The 21,201-nt window shown below is 40.3% G+C and overlaps 2 protein-coding genes across 5 annotated transcripts; both read right to left on the reverse strand.

The window, feature by feature from the left end:
- Positions 1-1,535: 1,535 nt before the first annotated feature.
- On the reverse strand, positions 1,536-7,332 carry ppt2b (palmitoyl-protein thioesterase 2b). Of its 3 annotated transcripts, none has more exons than XM_061664334.1 (8): positions 6,851-7,332; positions 4,867-5,020; positions 3,447-3,542; positions 3,227-3,334; positions 3,004-3,087; positions 2,320-2,404; positions 2,019-2,073; positions 1,536-1,829 (listed from the first exon to the last, which is right to left on the reverse strand). In XM_061664334.1, the coding sequence occupies exons 1-8, from the start codon at positions 7,013-7,015 to the stop codon at positions 1,686-1,688; spliced, it is 891 nt and encodes a 296-aa protein (XP_061520318.1). In that variant the 5' UTR covers positions 7,016-7,332; the 3' UTR covers positions 1,536-1,685. The 3 variants fall into 3 exon arrangements, 2 of the variants coding, with proteins under 2 accessions (XP_061520318.1, XP_061520320.1); XR_009767239.1 differs by having other exon boundaries at positions 1,785-1,829; positions 2,019-2,212; XM_061664336.1 differs by lacking the exon at positions 1,536-1,829 and having other exon boundaries at positions 1,980-2,212.
- Positions 7,333-8,331: 999 nt separating this feature from the next.
- Positions 8,332-21,034, reverse strand: cratb (carnitine O-acetyltransferase b). Of its 2 annotated transcripts, XM_061665340.1 has the most exons (15): positions 20,622-21,033; positions 19,201-19,425; positions 18,006-18,124; positions 17,234-17,287; positions 16,038-16,203; positions 15,139-15,313; positions 14,688-14,778; positions 14,328-14,415; positions 14,140-14,240; positions 12,885-13,004; positions 11,494-11,616; positions 10,920-11,055; positions 10,741-10,803; positions 10,228-10,365; positions 8,332-9,449 (listed from the first exon to the last, which is right to left on the reverse strand). In XM_061665340.1, exons 1-15 carry the CDS (start codon positions 20,670-20,672, stop codon positions 9,246-9,248), a joined length of 1,854 nt encoding a protein of 617 aa, XP_061521324.1. In that variant the 5' UTR covers positions 20,673-21,033; the 3' UTR covers positions 8,332-9,245. The 2 variants fall into 2 exon arrangements, with proteins under 2 accessions (XP_061521324.1, XP_061521325.1); XM_061665341.1 differs by lacking the exon at positions 8,332-9,449 and having other exon boundaries at positions 10,277-10,365; positions 10,920-11,075; positions 20,622-21,034.
- Between the last annotated feature and the right edge of the window lie 167 nt (positions 21,035-21,201).

Raw genomic sequence — 21,201 nt, forward strand, 5'->3', positions numbered from 1 at the left:
TGAGGAAAGACACAACACCTCAAACGGATTACACACACTGGACACTGTCAAAATAGCTGTATCTGTTTATATTTTTTAAAAGTAAGTTCACACACCTTACAGACGCAGACAATGAACGTGAAAGATGACATTCCTTATAAGCATGATATTAAGTTGGGTAAAATAGTTTGTACAAGCATACAGTACATGATACAACGAATGCAAAATATTCCAACAATATGACGTTCAATTAAAAGCTTCAGGCAGATTGTCTCATCTTCCCTTATTGAATTAAACCTTTCCCATTCATGTTTTAATTCATCATACAGTTGATAGTTCCTTTCAGGAACTTTTACAGAAGTCCCTTCAGATCCACCCATATTCAAAGTTCCTATGCTAATCCTATTATCTTTATTTGAAACACTACACTACCATTATTATGAGAATCAAATCCCTTGCAAGATGGGCACACGGTCAAAGGTTGCTCAAATGACTCACGTCTATAGGCAAAGGTAAAAAGTGACAGGTTAACAGTAATAAATGAACAGACAAGTATGCATGAACATAATACTGCAGTTTTTGACCATACATTATGCTAATGTCTCTAGCCATCCATTCTTTTAGCAGTTTATCTTAGCACTTTCGGTATGGGACAGGAAACACTGAGGCATGAGGGGGAAATTTAAGGCGTCATCTACTAAAACTGTTCCTACTCATAATATAGCTCTCACGAGCCTAAAATAGCATAATTGCCCAAGTCATTTTGAACTTACTGTCAAAACATCAATAAAAACATAACAATTATGCTGCAAGGCTAACACTATTATGTTTTAAAGTACATCAAAAGGACTGCATTAAAAAGGATTAAGGCGGTGACACAAGACGACAGAACGTCTCTCAGGCACTGTTGTCGTGTCGCTTTGAGGTACAAGTGCGGAACCGAAAACTGCTAAACGCACATAGAAATGATGCCTGTCTGATGAATGAGTGGATTCGACACTTCTTTCTGGAGTTGTTGCTCATAAATTCGGTTTCTAGATAATAGCTTAAAGGCTGGTAAAAGCATACATCTATGGAAGCATTTGCAGTTTTACCGTCGTTGACAGTTTGTGCCTTGAGTGTCTTTCTTGCAATGAACAAAAATAAATAAATAATAATAATTTTAGAAAATAACGATACTGTAATAACTTGAAAATAATTCCAAATGGCTATGTGGTGGTTGCGCCAGAAATAGAATTACAGGATAAAAAACTTACTGTATGCAAGAATGAGAGAATACGGCCCTAGCAGAACAACTGAATGACTCCTAAGGTTTATTCCACTATTGCCTTACACTACTGCATGACATATCTGCCTAATTGTAGGGCAACTTTGGCACTTTGGGAAAAAGACTAGTAAGACACAGTAGTTCTACAAGTGCACCCTAGTCATTCTACTAATGTACTGAATTGTCTTACTATTAAGGACAAAGAGTGTATAAGTACTCACTCCTTAAGCTGGATATCAAGGCTATCGAATAAATGCTGAAACGGCTTTCCACAGCCATACTTACTGTACTGTTTTTCATATTTATGGCCCAGAAGTATTTTTTTTTTTTTTCAAACAAATATTGCTGCCGTAACAGAACTGTGTTGTAAACTGAGTCCCCCCCCCCCCGTAATGCAGTTAGAAGATAATTTCAGAAAAAATGTTGAGTTTGTTCGGTTCTAAACCAGCCACCTCTCCATGCAAGTGTGAAATACAGTCTCATTGGAGTGCCACCAGACATGCTGGACGTCAGCAACAGAACACAAGATCAGATCGCCACGAGCCGCCAGCGTCTTCAGACCGAAGACGTCCCTTAAGTAGACCTGGATCAAGATGATATAATGTTACTTGTTCCGGGTTAGCCTTCAATTCTCGCTATATTGGTCACCCATGACTTGCATTTACCTTAACCAATATACAACATAATGGGCTCCTCCAATCACATCATGGTAATGTTCATGAAGGAAACGGGTCATACAGTAGATGTGTGTCCAAAGTGTGTTTTTACTCACGCCTTGTTGCTGCATCTCAACAACGGTCTCGTTGGCGTCAAAGAATCCAAACTGACTAAAAAAAAATAAAAAATAATGTTGAAAAAGTACAAGCGGAACACTGAATGTGTGTGTGTGTGTGTGAGCATCACAAGTGTCAACTCTTCATCCACATGCAAATGGCAAAAAAAACACCCATAGTAATATGTGTCAGCCTAGAAGAGGAAACATACAAATGGGATCACTCTTTGACATTAAACGCAGAAGTAATATGGAGTAAACAGTACAGTACAAACATTGTTTCTTCAAAAGAAGAACTCACCTCGACTGCCAGGGAGTGATGACGCCATCGTCTGGTCCTCCGATAAGCACCAGCTTGTTGATTCTCAAGAAATTTTTCTTCCATTCTGAGACAGAAAACAATCATCCTCAATTGCTAAACTAACAATACATAAATCCTAAGTAAAGCCTGTCATCTGATCCTATGATTGGTTGCGCCTTATGATACAATAGCTACTGTACAGTATGTCGTTGTTTTTTTTTAAATGGATTGATTTTACTGAGTGATAGCGCAGATCGCCGCACGTTTGCACTTCCCGACAACAAACACATCTGGATGATAAGTTTTGCCAACTTTTTAGCTCAACACCCAAATTGCAAAGTTGCCTCCTGGGATGGAAACTTAGTCAAATATGTGACACATTGCCATAACATTGACATATACAGTGGACAACTCGGAATGCTACCTAAATCGGTCCAAAACTCAAACAAGACTCCATAAACTAGGGGAGACACGGGACTGTAACGAGCTAGAACTAACTTGACATGCTGTGTGTTTTCTGTACGGTTCACAAGTGGATTATTCTCATATTGTTGTTAATGACTTTGTTTTGTAGTTCTGGTGTACTGATCAACGTGTGACACGTGGTCAAAATCACTTGCAGACAATCTGATGTCCATGTGCAGTGAATTTAAGGGTGAGCTCAAGCAGAAGGAATTTGCTAACCTGTTGAATTTGGATTGGGTCTGTCGCTGTTGAGCAGTGCCAGATAATCACTGCTGTTGGCGTACATGTCCCTGTGGTGGGGGTCTGAAGAAGGAGGAAGCAGAGAGGCAAACTTGTTGATCTTTTGAAATTTCAATTGAGTTGTTACAGTTGAGCATGCAACAATTCAAAAGGACAAAACATATATATGAATATATATACAAAGTTATTGTTTGAGTCGCACCGTTCCAATAGTTACAGATAGATATTCTCTGGCCCATGGCTGTATAACAGAGATGGTACAGGTTGGACTTAACAAACTGAGGAAACAGGTACTTCAAGTAGTCGGTGTCTGAAAAAAAAAAAAAAAAAAAAAAAAAGGGAACAAGGTCGTACTTGATTGATGAGTTGGAGCAGATACTAGTCACTGATTGTGTGTGTCGAGCTTTCCAGAAGGAGCTCACCGCCATATTGCCCGGCCTGAGGCGAGGACAGCGAGATGAAGGAATGCACGTTATGATCTGGCAAAGTGGACAAGATTCCCCTGCAAACCAGTCCGCCTGAAACATCAACAATATCGGTGCCTCAAGCGTTGACATTCACTGTATTGCCAAAAGTATTCGCTCACCTGCCTTGACTCAGATATAAATTTAAGTCACATCCCCTTTCTTAATCGATTGGGGTTAATATGATGTCGGTCCACAATTTATATAACTATAACTGCTTCAATTCGTGTGTTTATGGGCATTTATGACCATTTAAAAAAAAAAAAATTGTCATGTGTTTTTAATATGAAGAACTGCACTTATTTACTTTATAAAAACATAGTGATACCATGATTTGATAGAATGTAAAAGAATTAAACAGTTTGTGCACCATGATTAATTCATTGTTATTGTGCAGCTCTTTCTGGTGTGCAACCCTTGGCCACCTGGGGGTAGTATAATACAGACAAGACAGATATACACGGAGACGGTCACAACTGCTCCAAAAGCTGCAGTAATATTTTGTCATTTTTCTCGCAAAGGATAAATAATATAAGCCTGTGACTATTTTAATGTCTGTCTACACATGTCACTCCACTGTTTGTGGACAAATATCCGCTGCTTAAAGGGTTGATGTTATTCGTTAGCATGTCTATGGTGTTTTGCATTGTTGGTTAGGATTAGAATAAGGAGACTTTCCTAAGGCAGATATGTGCTCATTTTAGATACAATACGTGGTATTCTTTTTGTCATATGTTTCGTTTGACGGTAAACCTCAACTGGAAGTGGCATGACACAGCTTGAACCCTATTTTTTGAAGAATTGTTCACCATCTGCCAAACTGCTAATAGTTGTGAAGTGAGTTGCGTTCACTGCCACCATACAGCGCTCGCATCTCAAATTTCTGCTTGCCAGTCAAACCCCCAAAAATCTGCCCAACGATGGCTCGTATCTCCAAAAAAAAAAAAAAAAAGGGCACCATTGTACCTCGTCGAGTGTTGTGGCTGAGTGCGTTGGATGTTTTAAATTTATCGCAGTGGATGACACAAAATAGAAATACATGCTGCTTTTACTCATTACATTATCAGCACACAGTCAAAAAAAAAAAAAAAAAAAAGGATAACCTGATAAATTTCACATTTCGAAAATGTCAATACAGATTAAAATAAAGACTGCTCAATGGGAATTTCCAGCCTATGGTTAAACAGAAACAAATGCTTCCTTTTCCTATCAGCTACCATTGTGTAAATGAACACACAGTTAAAAAAGAACAGTGTCATTCAAAGGTCAGCATTTGCAATAATAACTACAGAACATGTCAAGACTGCTTTTGTGATCAAAAACAAACTGCATGTGTGTGACTTGCACACGTGCACGTACTGTACACACACACACACACCTTGAGAGTAGCAGATAAAATGGACTCCCTCCGCTGAATTTTGCATGATAGGATAAATGGCCGCCTTGAAACCATCCACCTGCTTCCACATGGGCCGCAGGCTGGAACTTCGGTCGAACAAGTCAATTACGGTCACATTTGTTCCAGGATGAGACTGGAATAAAAAGAGAAAGTAAAAGTGTTATAAAATAAAAAGGCATATGAAAGGTTGTACACCAAGGTTGTAAGCAAAGCCTCTGCTTAAAAGGTCTGTGTTATCGGAATCGGAATAATTTATTGAGCCCCTTCAGGAAATTTGGAGTGTTGACTTGTGCAATTTGGAATTTTTTTCGAAGAAAATGTCACCCAAAACTGCAAGTAGTCATCAAGCAATGCTTAAGGATTATTTTTCTACGCCTGCAAAAGTGATCATTGAAACAAAGTTTGTTTCGCTGTAAACAGGATGACACAAAACGTTGGATAAGATTTGCAAAATTTTTGATGCCAATACCAATATAGAAAAAAGTGACGATCCAATACATCAAGTTATAGGAATTTCTTTTCTTAATTTCTCAGCAAATAAATGACTAATTTCAGGATTGTTTGGCCTTGGTGGAAGGTTGCACTTGTCTGCGGAATGGCATTGTAGTACAGTGTACTATAATTTTTCTTCATTTCTAAACAAATAAGTGACTAATTTCAGCATTGTTTGGCAATTGGTGGAAACACGCACGTGTCGACTGAACGCCATTGCGGTACATTGTACTATAATTTAGTATCAACGATTTTTAATCATCACCTTGTCTGCACGGGATTTTTTGAGCATATAAACCTCCACAGACTGGATCCGTACACCAGAACTACAAAACAATGACAGCTAGAATAACACGGTGCCCTTTTGAATACAGCATCTAACATTGTAGCATACCATCTGTTCCCAAATTTAACCTGACTGCAATTTCTTTATGGCTTGCTTATTGAGTCAAATGTTGGCTGATGTTGGCCGACACACATTTCTGTGGAACGTTTAAACCGAGTTCCTCTTCTCCGTTTATGACTAAGACAGACTTTCACTTCTATTATCTACTTTCAACTTGTCGGCGTGACAAGGAGAACTTCATCCCCAAATTACCTTATCAACCTTTTCTGGGTCAATATCACCTTCAAAGCAACTCAATTTGCAATAGATTCCTGAAAAATGTAATTAACGTCCCACCACTGACAACCACATTTTTGGAATGAGGCCGGGGTACCCGGAGAAAACCCGAGCAACCCCCTCACCACTACTTGAGTGTGTTGCCCCAAAACAGCTTTTATCAAACCTAAAAAAGATGGAAGTGCAAGATCAAAAAATATTTTGAATAGTTCTAGTACAGGGGTCACCAACATGGGGCCCGCTGGACCAGGGTAGCCCGAAACGACCACGAGTAGCCGGAAGGCTTGTTCTAAAAATACCTCACCAGTGATGGGACATTGCAATTTCCTTGGAATGTTCTAACAGTGATTATTTGAAAATGTAAACACTTGCAGAGCTTTATAGAAATAAAGTGTTGCATATTTATATCCGTTTCCTACCTTGTTAAATCATTGTTGACAATTATTGCGAGAAATCATTGTCTTCACAATTATTAATGACATCAATAAAGGTTATTTGAGCAAATATGTGATTTCGGAAGTTTGTATCAGACCGGTAGCCGTTTGCATTAATTAATTAGTAACTAACTCTCCGTTTCAAAAAAGTTGGTGACCCCTGCTGGTATATTTAAATTACGTTGAAAAGAACTGGGTCCATCAAACAACCAAATAAATGATAAGAGAAAAAAAATAGATAAAGAGTGCATTCGATTCTCACGTGAACTAAAGTTAGAGCAACTCGTTGAATAACAGATGAGATATGAGGCTCGCTCATGTTTACTAAAAAGTGGAAAGACATAGCCTACTGCAGATTGGGATTGATGAACGGGATAAAGTAAGCATCGTCCGCCTTTCCATCTTGAGCACTCACCTCGTTGATGAAGCGCTGGAGGTTCTTAAAATCTCCCGAGCTGTCGAACAAGCCGTGCACGATGATCACCGGCTTGTAGGCGACCGCGGCAGCCCACAGACACGCACCGAGCAGCGGCCACAGGAGGCTGGCTGCCCCGCTGCTCCGCTCCGCTCTCCGGCTCATCGAGTCAGTCGCAAAGCTAATCGTCGTCACTATAAATACTCGAGATAAAAACCGTGCTCGACTGAAACACGGAGGTAAATCATTTAAAAGTCAAAGTTACAATTCGCTCCATTCCCCGCCCCCTCATCTCTGACAAATTCGACGGGACTTCCACATAGTTGGTTTTCCACCGACATATCCCAAAATAAATCAAATCCCTTTGATGGTTCCTGTCCGGTTACGCAGTGGAAAACACCGACTGGTCACTGCAGTAGTCGAGCGAGGGTGAAGTAACTGTTGTTGTTTCTGTTTTTGTGTGTGTTCCGGTCTCATTTCAAACGTCACGCTACGGAGTATTCGTCACTTCCGGCGGATACGTTTTCAGCGGAACAATGGCAAAATGTGAAACGCTTCAGTGTTACTATGGTTACCCGTCTCACCTAGGGACTGTGAAGTTATTTTCTTTTTTTTGTTTCTAAATACATTAAATGCGTTTGAAGTTAAAGTCCTAGGCAAGCCATTTTCGTCCCCCCTAAATTAAATATGCCTGCCCTAAATATATTTGTGCAGATGTTTTGGTCCACTTTTCCTTGCAGAATTGTTTTTAATTCAGCAAGACTGGAGGGTTTTTGAGCATGAACAGCCTTTTCAAGGTGCCGCGGCATTTCAATCAGATTCAAGTCCGGACTTTGACGAGGCCACTCCAAAACCTTTATTTTATTATTATTATTTTTTTTTTCCAAACCAGTCAGAAGTTGTCTTGCTGGTGTGTTTTGGATCATTATCCTGCTGCAGAACGCAAATACGCTTCAGCTTGAGGTCAAAAACTCATGGCTGAATTCTCCCTCAGGATTAAAAAGCATAATTCATGGTTCCATCAATCACAGCAAGTTGTCCAGGTCCCGAAGGAAGTAAGCAGCCCAGACCGTCACGCTACCACCGCCATGTTTGAGTGTTGGTATGATGTTTTTTTTTTTTTTTTTTTTTTTTTTTAATGCTGTGTAGGCAGCATGGCGGACAACTGGTTGGCACATCTGCCTCACAGTTCTGAGGACTTGGGTTCCAATCCCGGCCTCGCCTGTGGAGTTTGCATGTTTTCCCCGTGCCTCCGTGGGTTTCTTCCCACATCCCAAAAACATGCATGGTAGGTTGATTGAAGACTCTTAAATTGCCCGTAGGTGTGAATGTGTGCGTGAATGGTTGTTTGTTTATATGTGCCCTGCGATTGGCTGGCGACTAGTTCAGAGGGCACCCCACCTCTCGCCCGAAGATGTCTGGGATAGGCTCCAGCACACCCGTGACCCTTGTGAGGATAAAGCGGTACGGAAAATGGATGGATGAAAAGTGATGGTTTTGGAATTGTGAGGATTCAGCCTGACACCTGCGATACTGGTCACGGCACGATTTAAATTCACGCGTCAAACATCCAGTTTGTTATTTCAGCAGTGTGACGTAAACAGTAGCAGCTCTCACTTTGTGAAAGGTTGGTGGGCCCTAAATTAAAGTGTGAAATATGTGACCTGAAACTTTTTTTTATTCTGTACGTTCTAAACAATGGGGATTATTGTATATTTTCTGTGCAACACACAGAGAATAGAACTAATAAAATACATTTGTAAAAACATTCATTGAGAGAGAAAAAGAAAAACGAAAAAATTCATAGAATATGTATATAGGTTTAGCTTTGTAGGTGGAATTAGTTCCCATTCTTGCTTGACGTACAGCTTCAGCTGTTCAACGGTCCTGGGTCTCCGTTTTCGTATTTTATGCTTCATGATGCGCCACACATTTTCAATGGGAGACAGCTCAATGGCAGGCAGGCCAGTCTAGTACCCGCACTCTTTTACTACGAAGCCCTGCTGTTGTAACACGTGCAAAATGTGGTTTGGGATTGCCTTGCTGAAATAAGCAGGGGTGTCCATGAAAAAGACGTTGCTTGGATGGCAGCATCTGTTTCTCCAAAACCTCTCCAAATAGGGCCACATCAATTTTATTCAAGCAACAGCACCATTTGTTCCTATCAATATTTTTTCCCCACATTTTGGTCCTTCACAAACACATATACATGCGTTTTGTCTGTGATTAATGCTGAAGTGTTAACGTGATTTATTTTCCACACCAACAGCGTGAAAAGTGGGCAGCTGTGAATGTACAATGCAAAAACAAATCTACAAGAAATAACCCTTCATAAACACTTTTGTAAATTTGCTTAAGAATACATAGGAGTGAAAGTCTTAAGTCTGCCGCAGCTCTACACAGTAGGCTCCAGGAGCTCGTACAGTTGGCACAAGGTTTCCCTCACGGCGACGCCCAGTGTTTCTGCATTTGTCTCCTCACAGCAGTTGAAGGCCGTTATAGAAAAGTGGACGTGGTCAGACTGCGGGTTGTAACATATGGCGTAACCGTCAGGAACCAGGGGACCAAAACACATCACACTGTCTGTGTTCGCAGGCACCTAAAATGAAAAGATAGAACTGAACATTCAAAAAGGAGGAACTACATTTAATTTATATAAAGCGATATGTATATGAAGTGGGGAAGAAAAAAAAATGCTTGGCAAATGAAGGAAAAGACTAAATGGACAGGAGACAGTGAGATTATAACAAAGGCCATGAAGGCCTTATGTGGACCTACAACCACAACTAGAAAGATGCGCTACTCAAAACGTGAGGCAGACATGCTAACCACTATATACTGTGCTGCTCATACTTCAGTTTATGAAGAGATAAAAATATTTCATGCAAATTTGAGGGTTTGTTTTGAGTTGATTGTAAACAGAGAATAAAATAAATCACATTTATATCCAATATTAAATCTAATTTAGATTCCTTGACATAAAACATTTGGTTTCTTTATTAACGTGTTTTGCGTCCTGTGTACTCTTAATTTTCTATTTGTCTCGTCTGACTAGCAAGCCAAGATATTGACTTGGTAAGGTAGCAGCATAAGCAGAAGAAAGCTGCATTGTAAAATGGAGGCAGGAGGACCACAAAACTATATATATATATATTTAAAAAAAAAAAAAAACTGTACAACATAACACCACATTTGAAGGGGCAAAGTAAGCCATGTCCAAATGTGACTACAATTTAAAAAAAAAATGCAAAAAGGGACATCTCGCTGATGGAAAATCCCATCATGTTGTGGAAAAATGTAAATAAGTCACATTCAGAAGAATAACATGATTCAGATCAGGACAAAGTGCTAACAAACTTCCACTTCCACGAACACACCTGCCCAGTTCGAAGCTTCCAATGAGTCGCTAGGCCAAAGGCAGTATCCATGAAGATTTTGGGAACGCTCAGTCCGTCTTCGATGGCCTGCAGCTTGAGCCCCAGCAGGTGTCGGTCTATGCCATGTCCTTTAAGCACCTGCACAGAGCGCAAGTATGAGAATGCAGCTTGACACGTTCCACACGTGGTACCTTGACTTACGAGTGTGACCAAGCTTGTAACTCAATTTACTCCTGTATTGAAACAATGTTGCCTCTGTTGAAATTCCATTCATCGTAAAAATTGAATTGTTTTTTTGTTTTGTTCATAAGCATTCCAGTACCTTAATTGCTCAGATTTTGTTTTTACACTTCACTTGAGTGGCAGCATATCCGAAGCTTGCTCGCAACTCAGATTTTGGCTCACGACGCAAAGCAAAAGAATTGACACGAAAACACCTGGGTTGGGGCACTCGCAAGTCAAGGTTGCCACTGTATTAGAATAATTGTTGTCTTTTTCAAATAGCTCGGTTACCTGGTCGGTCAGAGCCGAGTAGGCATCAACAGCTTCTGTGAATAGTTGGAGCTCGGCTTCACGCTGCACCACGAGACAACATTTTAAAAACAAAAAACAAAACAAAACAAAATCCTATTATTAAACAGTATTTATCCAATAGGGAAAGCATTTGAAATAAAACGTGCATGTCGGCTCACCGACACGGATGGATCGACGAAGGCAAGGATGAATTTGAGTGTCTGGCTTGAAGGCAAGCGGATGTATTCGGTTCTTCCTTTACGAAACATCCTTTGAGAAGCGATGTCGCAGGTGGCGCAAACGTCACCGTGAACTCTACCAACACAAACAGACATCTACAAATACAGAAGTGCTCATCTATTTTATTCTTCAGTCTTTGTTTGCCAATGATCACACACACACACACACACACACACAACCAGATATAGTATCATGTCATCAAAAACAAGTGGAGAATGGTCGGTGGGATACAATGTGGCCGTCCATGACCATGCATTTCGAGATTCTAAATAGTTTAGAATGTGTTAAAAACGAAACAAAAAAAAGTTCATCTTGAAGTTGATGAAGTTACGAAAAAAATCACTTCCATTCCAGAAGTAGCAATAAAATGTCAACCCTTGGCATGTGAAAACACGTGGAACAATGTGGAATATTTTGATCCAGTAACAAATGATTTCACGTTGCATTGAGCCGTATGCACGATTCAGATAATCGCACCTTGTTGCATATATGATCCAGTGTCTGATTCTTTACCTGTAATAGGCCAGCTGCAGGGCCACCTGGATGAAGGAGTTCGGACTCAGTTTGTGCTGCTTAGGAAGGTCTTTGCCAAATTTCTTAAAGTTGAAAACATTCACATCCAGGTCATTGATCAGTCTGAAACAACATTTTTTTAAATAAATTATTCGAATTTAGCAGTAACATTTCCTTGCAGTTATTTAACTTTAATGTCACATACAGAATTACTTGGTATGGAGATGAGAAACTGTAACGTTAACATTGTAATTAACTATCTGTGCAAGTGGATTTTCCTTGTTTTTATGGTTGCTACTAAATTATGAAGCACAGCGAATCCCTTTTATCATTCAGATTTTCAAGCAATAATTTCTTACATGGGTTTTTACAGTATCCGTGTACAGCTAAGTCCAAATTTAGAATTGCGTGCCCTCAGTGTCGTACCACATTGTGCTGCAACATGCCAGGCAGCACTGAGGTCTACTGGATGAAAATGCAGTGCAATTAAGAGACAAAGGGGCAGAGAGGGTCTCCTGCTATAAGATGCGGTAATAGTCGTTCTTACAGAGGAGAGAAAATATATGCCTTTGAGCAACACTACAGTATACTGTATATTTTGGTTGAACATTTTTGTGTTTATACAATGTTGAATGCTCTATTTGTTTTGTATGTGATGCCACTCCGTGTGGGTTAAAGTAGCATTAGTTCAAAGCTTTATATTTACCGTAATATCTATGCTAATTTCCATTGGACTGTCTATGGTATTTCACATAATATTTTAGCATTAACCTAGCATACTTGCGTCATAATATAGTGTGGTCGAACATTTTGTTCTTAAACTATACATTTAATTGTCTTTTGGTTTATGTGTCCGTTTTACAATAAACTAAGGAATGAAAAATAAACAGCTTGAAGAAAGCAGGCTTTGCCTCTTATTTGCAGAACTGTGCAGGCGAGTCTGTGTCTCCTCAAAGTGATGGTAGTGTATCTGATGCTCTTCCATTTCTTGAGGAGGAGAAAAGGCATTAACCTGTACTTTAAAAAGTGTTTTGATAAGCTTAAATATGTTCACAGCGAGTGGGAGGGGTAACTCTCTATAGCACAGATTTTCCCTAATCGGGGGTTAACTGTTCTCTAACATCATCGAACGCCGTGCTGTTTTTATGTGGCGCTAAGAGATCGAGAAAAAGAACTCGGCCAACGAGAGTCATCTTTTTGTCAAGGTTTCATTCACGGTTGGAAGAAGCTAAACGTGTTTACACTCTTGTGGACATCACTTCGGCACTGTCGGGTGTAGAAGCAAAAACAAAAAGATCTGGTTGACAATGTACAGCAAGTCTTTTCTCATCAGCAGCAGCAGTTGCAGCCTGCCTGCAAAGACTTGAAATGAGCGACGTTTTGCAACTTACATATCAAGGTTCCGCTTGGCATTCTCAATGTCTCTCTTGATTTCTCTGTCTATATGGAAGTAAAGCTTCTTAGGCATTGGAAGCGGGACCAGTGGTGCTCGCCTTGGCTCGGGAGTCTCACTGCAGGTAAGGGGGGGGACAAAACAAACAAACAAAACAAAAACAATAGCTCATGCACAAAGTAAATATACATGCAGGTATACGCACACAGTAAATAGTAAAGTAGTATGAAGCCAACCATTTTGTTTTTGTGAACCAACCTAATATTGAACAGCGTTTCAACTGAGAATGGAGAGTACAATCTTTTCTTTTTTTTTTTTTAAAGAAATATTGTATACAAATGAAGTCTTGCAGATCATCCATGCAAAACAAACTACTGATAAAAATAAATAAATGATTGCGCTTGCTTGCCGATTAACCAAAAATGTGCAAGACATACTGTACTGTACGTCAAATTATGTACAAAGTGAGGTTCTTTCTTTCATATTTTTAGTTTTAAAAGGTCAATAATGACAATTAAATGGTTTGCTTTTACATAATGTTTGTTTTAATCCTCAAAGGGAAATAAAATTTCACATTGCTGCATACTTCATGTTCAATCAGCATTTTGATTATTATACGTCATCATATATAGTTCCAGATGTCTCAACACACTCAACTGTGACATTTCCATTTGAAGTTGTAGAAATGCAACATGGGCTTCATTCATTTTGTTCAAATAATAGTAAAACCAGCCAAGAGAAAATTTAAATAGTCTCTGAGATCATTTCGACCGAGAAGAACTAGTGCAAGTGTCAATAGTGTCTTGTGTCCAAAAGTCAATAGTTTGCAGACCAACTTTTAAGAAATGTACAAATTTAGCTGCCGCATAAATGCCTCAAACAAAGAAGTCCTTCGGTACTTGTCAAACAAAGTGCAGTGCTACATGATACCAGTCCCGAGTCTGGAGACACTGTTACCATTGCCTCTTGCATGTGCTTTATTTTGTTGTTTGTTATTATTTTGGTGTATCTGCATATTTGCTTCTTGTTGCTTACAGTATATTGTGAATCTGTTTGTCCACGCCTCAACCTTAAGTCTGTAAATAAAGCTGATACCACAGTCAGCATGTATTCGTCCACTCTTATGTGGCTTGGATTTCTTTACGATTTCAAGAGCTGATCATTACTTTGACAGACAGATGAGAAGTATCTTGCTGATCAGGCATGGTAAAAAACAAACCAAAAAAACTGTTGAGGTAATACAGCTTTGTTACCAGTAGCGCAGGATATAATCCAGCAGGGTTGCTATGGGCGGACCTTCAGCTGTGGCTTGTTCATACAGGAGACCCCAGGAGCCGTCCTCGCCTATCACAAACTGTACAAACGTATAAAGTCAATAAACCAGCAGTGAAAGTCCTTTCAAACGCTGCCTTTGTTGACCGTGAGCAGCTTGGTCACTCACCTGCAGAGTTTTGTCAAACCAGCGGTTGCCGCTGTTGGAGAAGGTCCCGCCTCCGTGCAGGACCTGGGCTGCTTTGCGGCTGGCGTATCTGTCAGTCAGAATGACATCCTCTTCTAAGCACAATACTTCAAAAGGTATTCAAAGTGATTTACAAAGTTGTTTCAAGCAGCCTTTCCCTCAATGATGATGGCATACGTTGCTATGGTAGTAAAATAAACACCTCATTCATAAACACTGATGATGCAGCGTAAGCAACAGCGGGTTCAGTTTCCTCTGGGGGGAAACTGGGAGTCGAGCTAGCAATTAAACTTAACCAATGTATAAGTGTGTGTGTGTGTGTGTGTGTGTGTGTGGACATACTTTTCATCTGATATCCTCATAACTGGAGAATCCAGACATAGCGAAAAAAGTCCCTTCTCAATTGCCTGCACTGATTCCCGGTTAAGTTTATCTGAATCGGACAAGAAAATACAAAGGCACAAAAGGACAAAGACATAAATGTAAGTTAATAGCGAGAAAACAAAAAGGTACTAATAATGAATGTTCCAGGTGAACTTGGCAAGAAGGATAGGTCAATGTTTGGTTCCGCCTCCATGCGCCCACGTACGCATGCACACAACTTCAATTGTTGTTTCCCAAAGAATACCAGACACTTGCTCAAGATACATTGTTGTCATCCATTTGTTTTTGCAACAGTTTGTATTGTGTTTAAGATAGCTGATAAAATTGGAAAAAAAAGAAGTAACCAAAATATGAAGTTTTTATGCAAGGCAAGTCTTTTGTGGGGTCCTCCAGGTCTGATATTTTCTACCTCTCAGCAGGCGGTTGTAGGCCTGGCCCCACGTGTGGCGATGCTCGCTGGTCAGGATCCCCATCGGCTCCTTGTCCGTCTTCCAGGACTGAGATCTGATCCTCAGCAGCTGCCCGTGAATTTGGCTCTCCGTCAGGCGGGAGCCGTCGCTGTTGTACACCTCCAGCTGGAAGAACTAGAACCAGAATACGTTTGTTTTATTTATTTTTTTTTTTACCTAAAATGTGATTTGTTCATAGAAAGACAGCAAAAGTCTAGCCTACTATTTTGAGTCTTTTCTGAAATTGCGTTTTGTCCAAGAAGCTGACTTTCCAATAATATATTCTAAAAATAAGCAGTGCAGAGAGTAAGTGTACAGCTTCCAAAGTCCATTTTTCAACAAAAACAAACCCAGTAATTTATAGTCATAGGAGAGCAATTTGTAGCGCTTTTGACCACTAGGTTCTCTTAGTTAACCAAATGTGTATGTGACAGTCTAGGAGTGGCACAAGTTGGCTTCAGGAAATTGACAAAAAGCGTCCGAGTCACCATCAGTGGTAAAAATCGGTTAAAAACTTTTTTTAATTGAACAGTAGATGAAATTCATTCATTGAATAATAAGTAATTGGCGTTAAATCAAAAGGAACGTGCATAAAAGGAGGGGGAAAACATGGAAATACTTTGCTTTCTTCTCAGTCTCTGTTTCAGAATATCACCCTCTTTGATTCCAACTACTGTACATAGAACACATGTAAAGGATTCCTGTCTGCATACTGTCATATCCATTAACAGCAAATGGCTCCAGGTTCATATTTTACCCCAACATTATACAAAAACTATGGCAGACAGCACACATACACAATGAGCAGCAAGTCTGAGGAACATGACTGATATGGAAGAATTAGATCAACTTTGCTGACCTGATAGTTCCTGACCACAGTGATATGCGTCGGTGACCGTCGGGAAATCCCGTGGTGAGCGACGTAGTCGTGTTTGGGCCCCGGGATGCGACAGGAAGAGAAGAGCAGTGGATAGAGCGCCATGCACAGAGGCCTGCCTCGCATGTACTCCACTGGCAGCCGGCCACTAACACACACGCACGCGCACACACACACACACACACACAGCCTTTTATCATTGAGTTATCTTGAAACTTGTATGGTTACCAGCTGGAGGTGTAAAGTTGGTCTGACATCACTGACTGGTGACGAAATGCAAAGCACCATTCCTTGAATAATATTAATTTATTTGGGATGGCAAACATTTAGTTTCATCTATTGTACAAATTTCAACCCCCCCCCCCCCCCCCCCCACAAAAAAAACCCATTGCGTTTTAATTGAGGGTATAGTTCTGTAAACAAACAAACAAAATATGACTTGTTAATGTGGTCATTGCTGAGCCACAAGCCACTGGATGGAATAGGAAGGAACAATGTGCACAACTTGTTAATTGCACAATTGGGTTGGGTGCACATGCCTCTGTACATCCTCATTTCCTTAAATGTGACTAGTAATAAAAAAAAAAAACTATTTGGATACACATAGTAAGAGTAAGGCGCATCTACAGTGTTACTAGGACAGTATAAAGCTACAATTCTAAGAAATAGAATGAAGCAATTACTTGAGGGTATGTTTTGTCAACGTTCTTCATTATTTTGAAGGAGAGTAGAACTTATTCTTTAATCATTGCATATTATACAGGCCAATGATATACCTTTAAAATGCATGCAACTTTACTGTTTTCCAGGACAAATACCTATCGTACATGGCTGACAAATTAATCAATTGAACACAATTATTGTACAATCCAATGAACAACTGAGGAAAGTGGGAGAATCACTCAACTCGAGTGTTGTATTAAGCAGAATACCCAGACGACTTTCTATGGCAGACGTATTTACTAATGTAGCTTCGCTTCCCATATCTGTTGTGTGCTTAGTCCACAAACTAGTTGAGGCGCTGTGCTAGTTGCAGTCAAATAGTTATACTATACTTAGCCTAAATAATATACTTTATGAAATGTTACCACACTGATCTTTCAAAACATGATGAGGATCAAGATGATATGCTGATTTTAATATATACTGTATGTTGGACAGCACCAATTAGGACTTACGCGTCAAGTTTGGCCTTAAACTCAAGTACTGCAACAATCAGTTTGGATGCAAACCTGAAAGGAAACACAACCTATGGTTAGTCCACACAAAAAATATGACCTTAAACACACACCCAATTGCTGTACGCTGGCTTTTAAGGAGGAGAAAAGCATCTCTTTCATTGCCATGGCGACTTTTAATCACCTACTTTAGTAACTTTAATTGTGGAGGACCAGCCAGCACACCTTTCATTATGTGTTAGTGCTGTACGAGTGTCTGTGCAAATGTTACTGTTCAGAGTTGTCTATACTGCTTGTACGAACGTTGCGCCACAATATAATCATCACAAAAGTGTCAAAAGCAACATAGGCGTGTCATTCAATTAGCCTATTACGAACACTCCTTGCCAGTTATTCATAAATGGAACCTTGCATGACATAAATACAACACACAAATACAGTAAATGCATTGGTTTTACTGAGGTGAATAGTCTCCTAGTAATGTAATTGAAGTGACTGATCAAGTCGATGAATCATGTGGGGGGGGGGGGGGGGGGGGGGGGGGGGATGATTATTATTAGTGCTTGGTTGTGACTATGAAGTCAAAGAGCTCGCTTCTATATATCTTAGCAATATATTAAAACAACTTCCAATGATCAACATGACTTACAGAGCGACTCAACGTAATATTAGCCGACTGATTTGTTTTGAAATGCACTCCATTCGTACAGTAAGGAGATTAGCGATGTGTTGGCGCCACATGCCGGGTGCAGTGCAGTTAGTGTTCACTCACAACAGTTGGCTCCGCCAGCCATTGTAATCTCGTCTGGGGAGAGAAATGGCTGGGTTGGAGTGCACAGGCAGCGGCAGTCGACTGTCCAAGTAGGCCCACTGCACCCACCAGTCTGTGATCTGCAGGGAATGTACACAGAGACACTAATATATCCTTTGTACCACTGAATATGGTTTAATTTGTCCCACCATGATGTGTACCTTATAAAGACATGCGGAAGGGATATCAACATAACATTGTGCTGATGGAAATTTGCAAATATCCCCCTTGATAGTGGGCTACATTCTGTCTGGGCTGTAAATACCAAAATGTTTAATACAGCTCCTACTGGATTTAAAAAGATCAGATTTCATTAGACTGTGTATAATTCAGACATTACTGTTACTAAAGCGGGATTTTTTAAATGAAGACAAAGAAAAATCAAACATTACAAGGAGGAGGAGGGCGGATATGCATGTGCGTTCTGACTGCTCTCAGTCGTGTACCCGACATGAACATTGCACACCAAACACATTACGTCTCCACTGACAATCAATGCCAAGCCTCCTCCCCAAACCGGACGTCTTGTGTAGTACCGAAAATGACCTGTGAGAGGCAGCCTGGTGCCAGAGGGCTCAGAGATTGGCGGAAAATACAAAACAAGAAGACATAGAAGGCACAAGGCTTCCTGTTAGCTCATTTCAAATACATTTTCATTTTTACCGTGGTGAATGACGTAGGGCAACACAACCAGTTGCACCGCTATTTGCGTAAGGCAACAAACAGCAAGAGCTTCCTGTTGCTTCCTAACCGGATAATCGTTCTGTTTCACGATACAATCACAATTCGCCATTGTGCTCCCAAACTTTGTTCAAGCAGTTTGGGAGAAAAATTAATGAAAAAAAAAAAAAAAAAAAATTAAAAAATAATAATAATAAATCACTCCGAACACATCCCGCAATACAGGGTAATCGTTTAGAGACATCAGACAATCAGGCCTTTGCTGATTGGAAGGTTAGATTTATTTTTTTAATTTGTCCCTGTTATCTGTGTGAATGTACCCCCTTTAAGCACTAGAATAAGTCATCCAACTACCCACTGGTAGTTAACACTGGCATGTGCAAGGGTTGAGGGTGTAGCATTCTCTGTGCTTGACCAAAACATCAATCGGCGACACGTGTCATGTTTCCCAGTGAGATAAAGCCAAAACACGCACCCAGTTCTCGGTCTTTCTCGCCCTCCTCTCCAGGCCCCTCTGAAGCTCCGCGCCGAGACCACCTCGCCTGGAAAACTCCCGCATCACCCTGCGGGTGTGGGTGAGCTCTTCAGAGGGTATCAGGGGCTCCAGGCCTCTCATGTACGCCTGCAGAGTCTGACCCAGGGGGGGCACCGGCTGCGGGGGCACGAAGGTGGACATACTCAGCTCCTGCCTGGATGTCACCTGGAGGAAATGTGAAAACTTACGTTTTTTTTTTTTGCACAAGTGAGTCAATAATACAATTTACATTGTAATTGTATTTATTGATTTTGAGGGGAGAGCTTATGAGTTTGTTTTCCATTTTTCAATATTTGTTGTGTACCCCATTCGGGGGTTTATTTATTTTATGTTCTGGACTACAGATGGAAATGAGTTTTCTGCTAAATTTGGTGCAACCATCTATTCATGTCTTTGATATTGAGTTATGCATACACACGTTGTCCATAAACTCAAACAAACAAAGAGCTTCAAACTTAGCAGCTTGAATAGAAGTTTGATCGAATGCTAATCAAACTACAAGATCGGATAAGCTGCACCAGGGGCACCGCTAGACTTGATCGCCCCCAAATAGTTTTTGTTGACGGGGGGAGGATCGGGGTGCTGATCGAAATTTGCCATTCATGAAACGTATTGTGTGGGCAGTACAGTTCGTTGTATATTGTGTGTATATTGTCTGATACGTTTCGTCCATGGGGCGTGGGCTATTGTTGGAGAAGTACCAACCAAATCGTTTAGAGGGGCTTAAGACTGGCTTTATGGAGGCTTTAGGGGGGGCTTCAACCCCCCTGAAAATAGGCCTAGAGATGCCACTGAGCAGCACATTTACATTTTGACCAGGGATGAGCAAAGTATAGCCCACTGAGCATTTACATTGTCACGAAACCCCAAATTTGTGGCATTTTTAGTCCCCCCCCAAAAAACATTGGGTGATTAAAATTTGTATATTCGTCATATTTATTTATTAAACAATTGGTTGACTGATATTAAATTTAAAAAAAGGTATTTTATTAAACAATTGGTTAACTAATTACAATACATTTGACAGAATTCACGTTTTTTTAAATTTCTCAAACAATTGATTTATTGTAAAATACAAATATTACCCAAATTATTTGTATTTAAATAAATGGTAAATTCATCATTATTGAATTCATTTAAAATAGTAATACTTAAGAATTATATTTGTATTAAAACTATTTTACATACTCATTTGATTTGTACGGTTTTTTTTTTAACCTCATTTGCTTATTAACCTAGCCCCTTTCTCACTTTTAAAAATAAAACATGGCCCTGGATCACAAAAGTTCGCCCACCCCCGATGCAAGACCAACTTTTTCAACACTGGTTTTAAACACACACTCACATTTATAAATACTTACACGCGTCAACCATAGTCTGCACGCTCCCGGTTGGATTTTGCTGGAAATCATGTTTTTTCTTTCCCAATCAAGCCTCCAGTCGTCTTTGCATCGGTCTGTCGAACGTGTTCCGCATAGGAAGGAAACTCCTCGGCCTCCTTAAACCCCCCCCGTATACTTTAGCACAGTCGTTGAGGGTGCAGATGATTAAAAAGTGCGCCGTGCTCCATCGAGGACGTGCAACAGAGTCTTCATCGATCGAGCGGACCCCGCTTGAGAAACACAACACGACCTACCCCCTCGGCGCCGTTCTTACTTGGGATTTGGGAAGCAGGAGCACGCATGCAACGCCTCACGTACTGAAGTGAACCCCGCAGCACAAGCCTGCACACGTGTTGACGTCCAAAGTGTTTCCGTAAACGGAGCGAGGAAAACTAGATGCATTACCGCACCCCTCCATCGCACGTCGCTGTTTCACCGGAAGAAAAAGTAGAAAAACAATGACGGTGAACGTTCACGGAATGGGAAATATCCAAATCGGTGGTAGCAAAAGTACTCGCACCCTGTAAGTAAAAAAAATAAATAATAAAAAAAAAAATAA

This window comes from Phycodurus eques, chromosome 20 (genome assembly GCF_024500275.1).
Source record: "Phycodurus eques isolate BA_2022a chromosome 20, UOR_Pequ_1.1, whole genome shotgun sequence".
Classification (NCBI taxonomy): domain Eukaryota; kingdom Metazoa; phylum Chordata; class Actinopteri; order Syngnathiformes; family Syngnathidae; genus Phycodurus; species Phycodurus eques.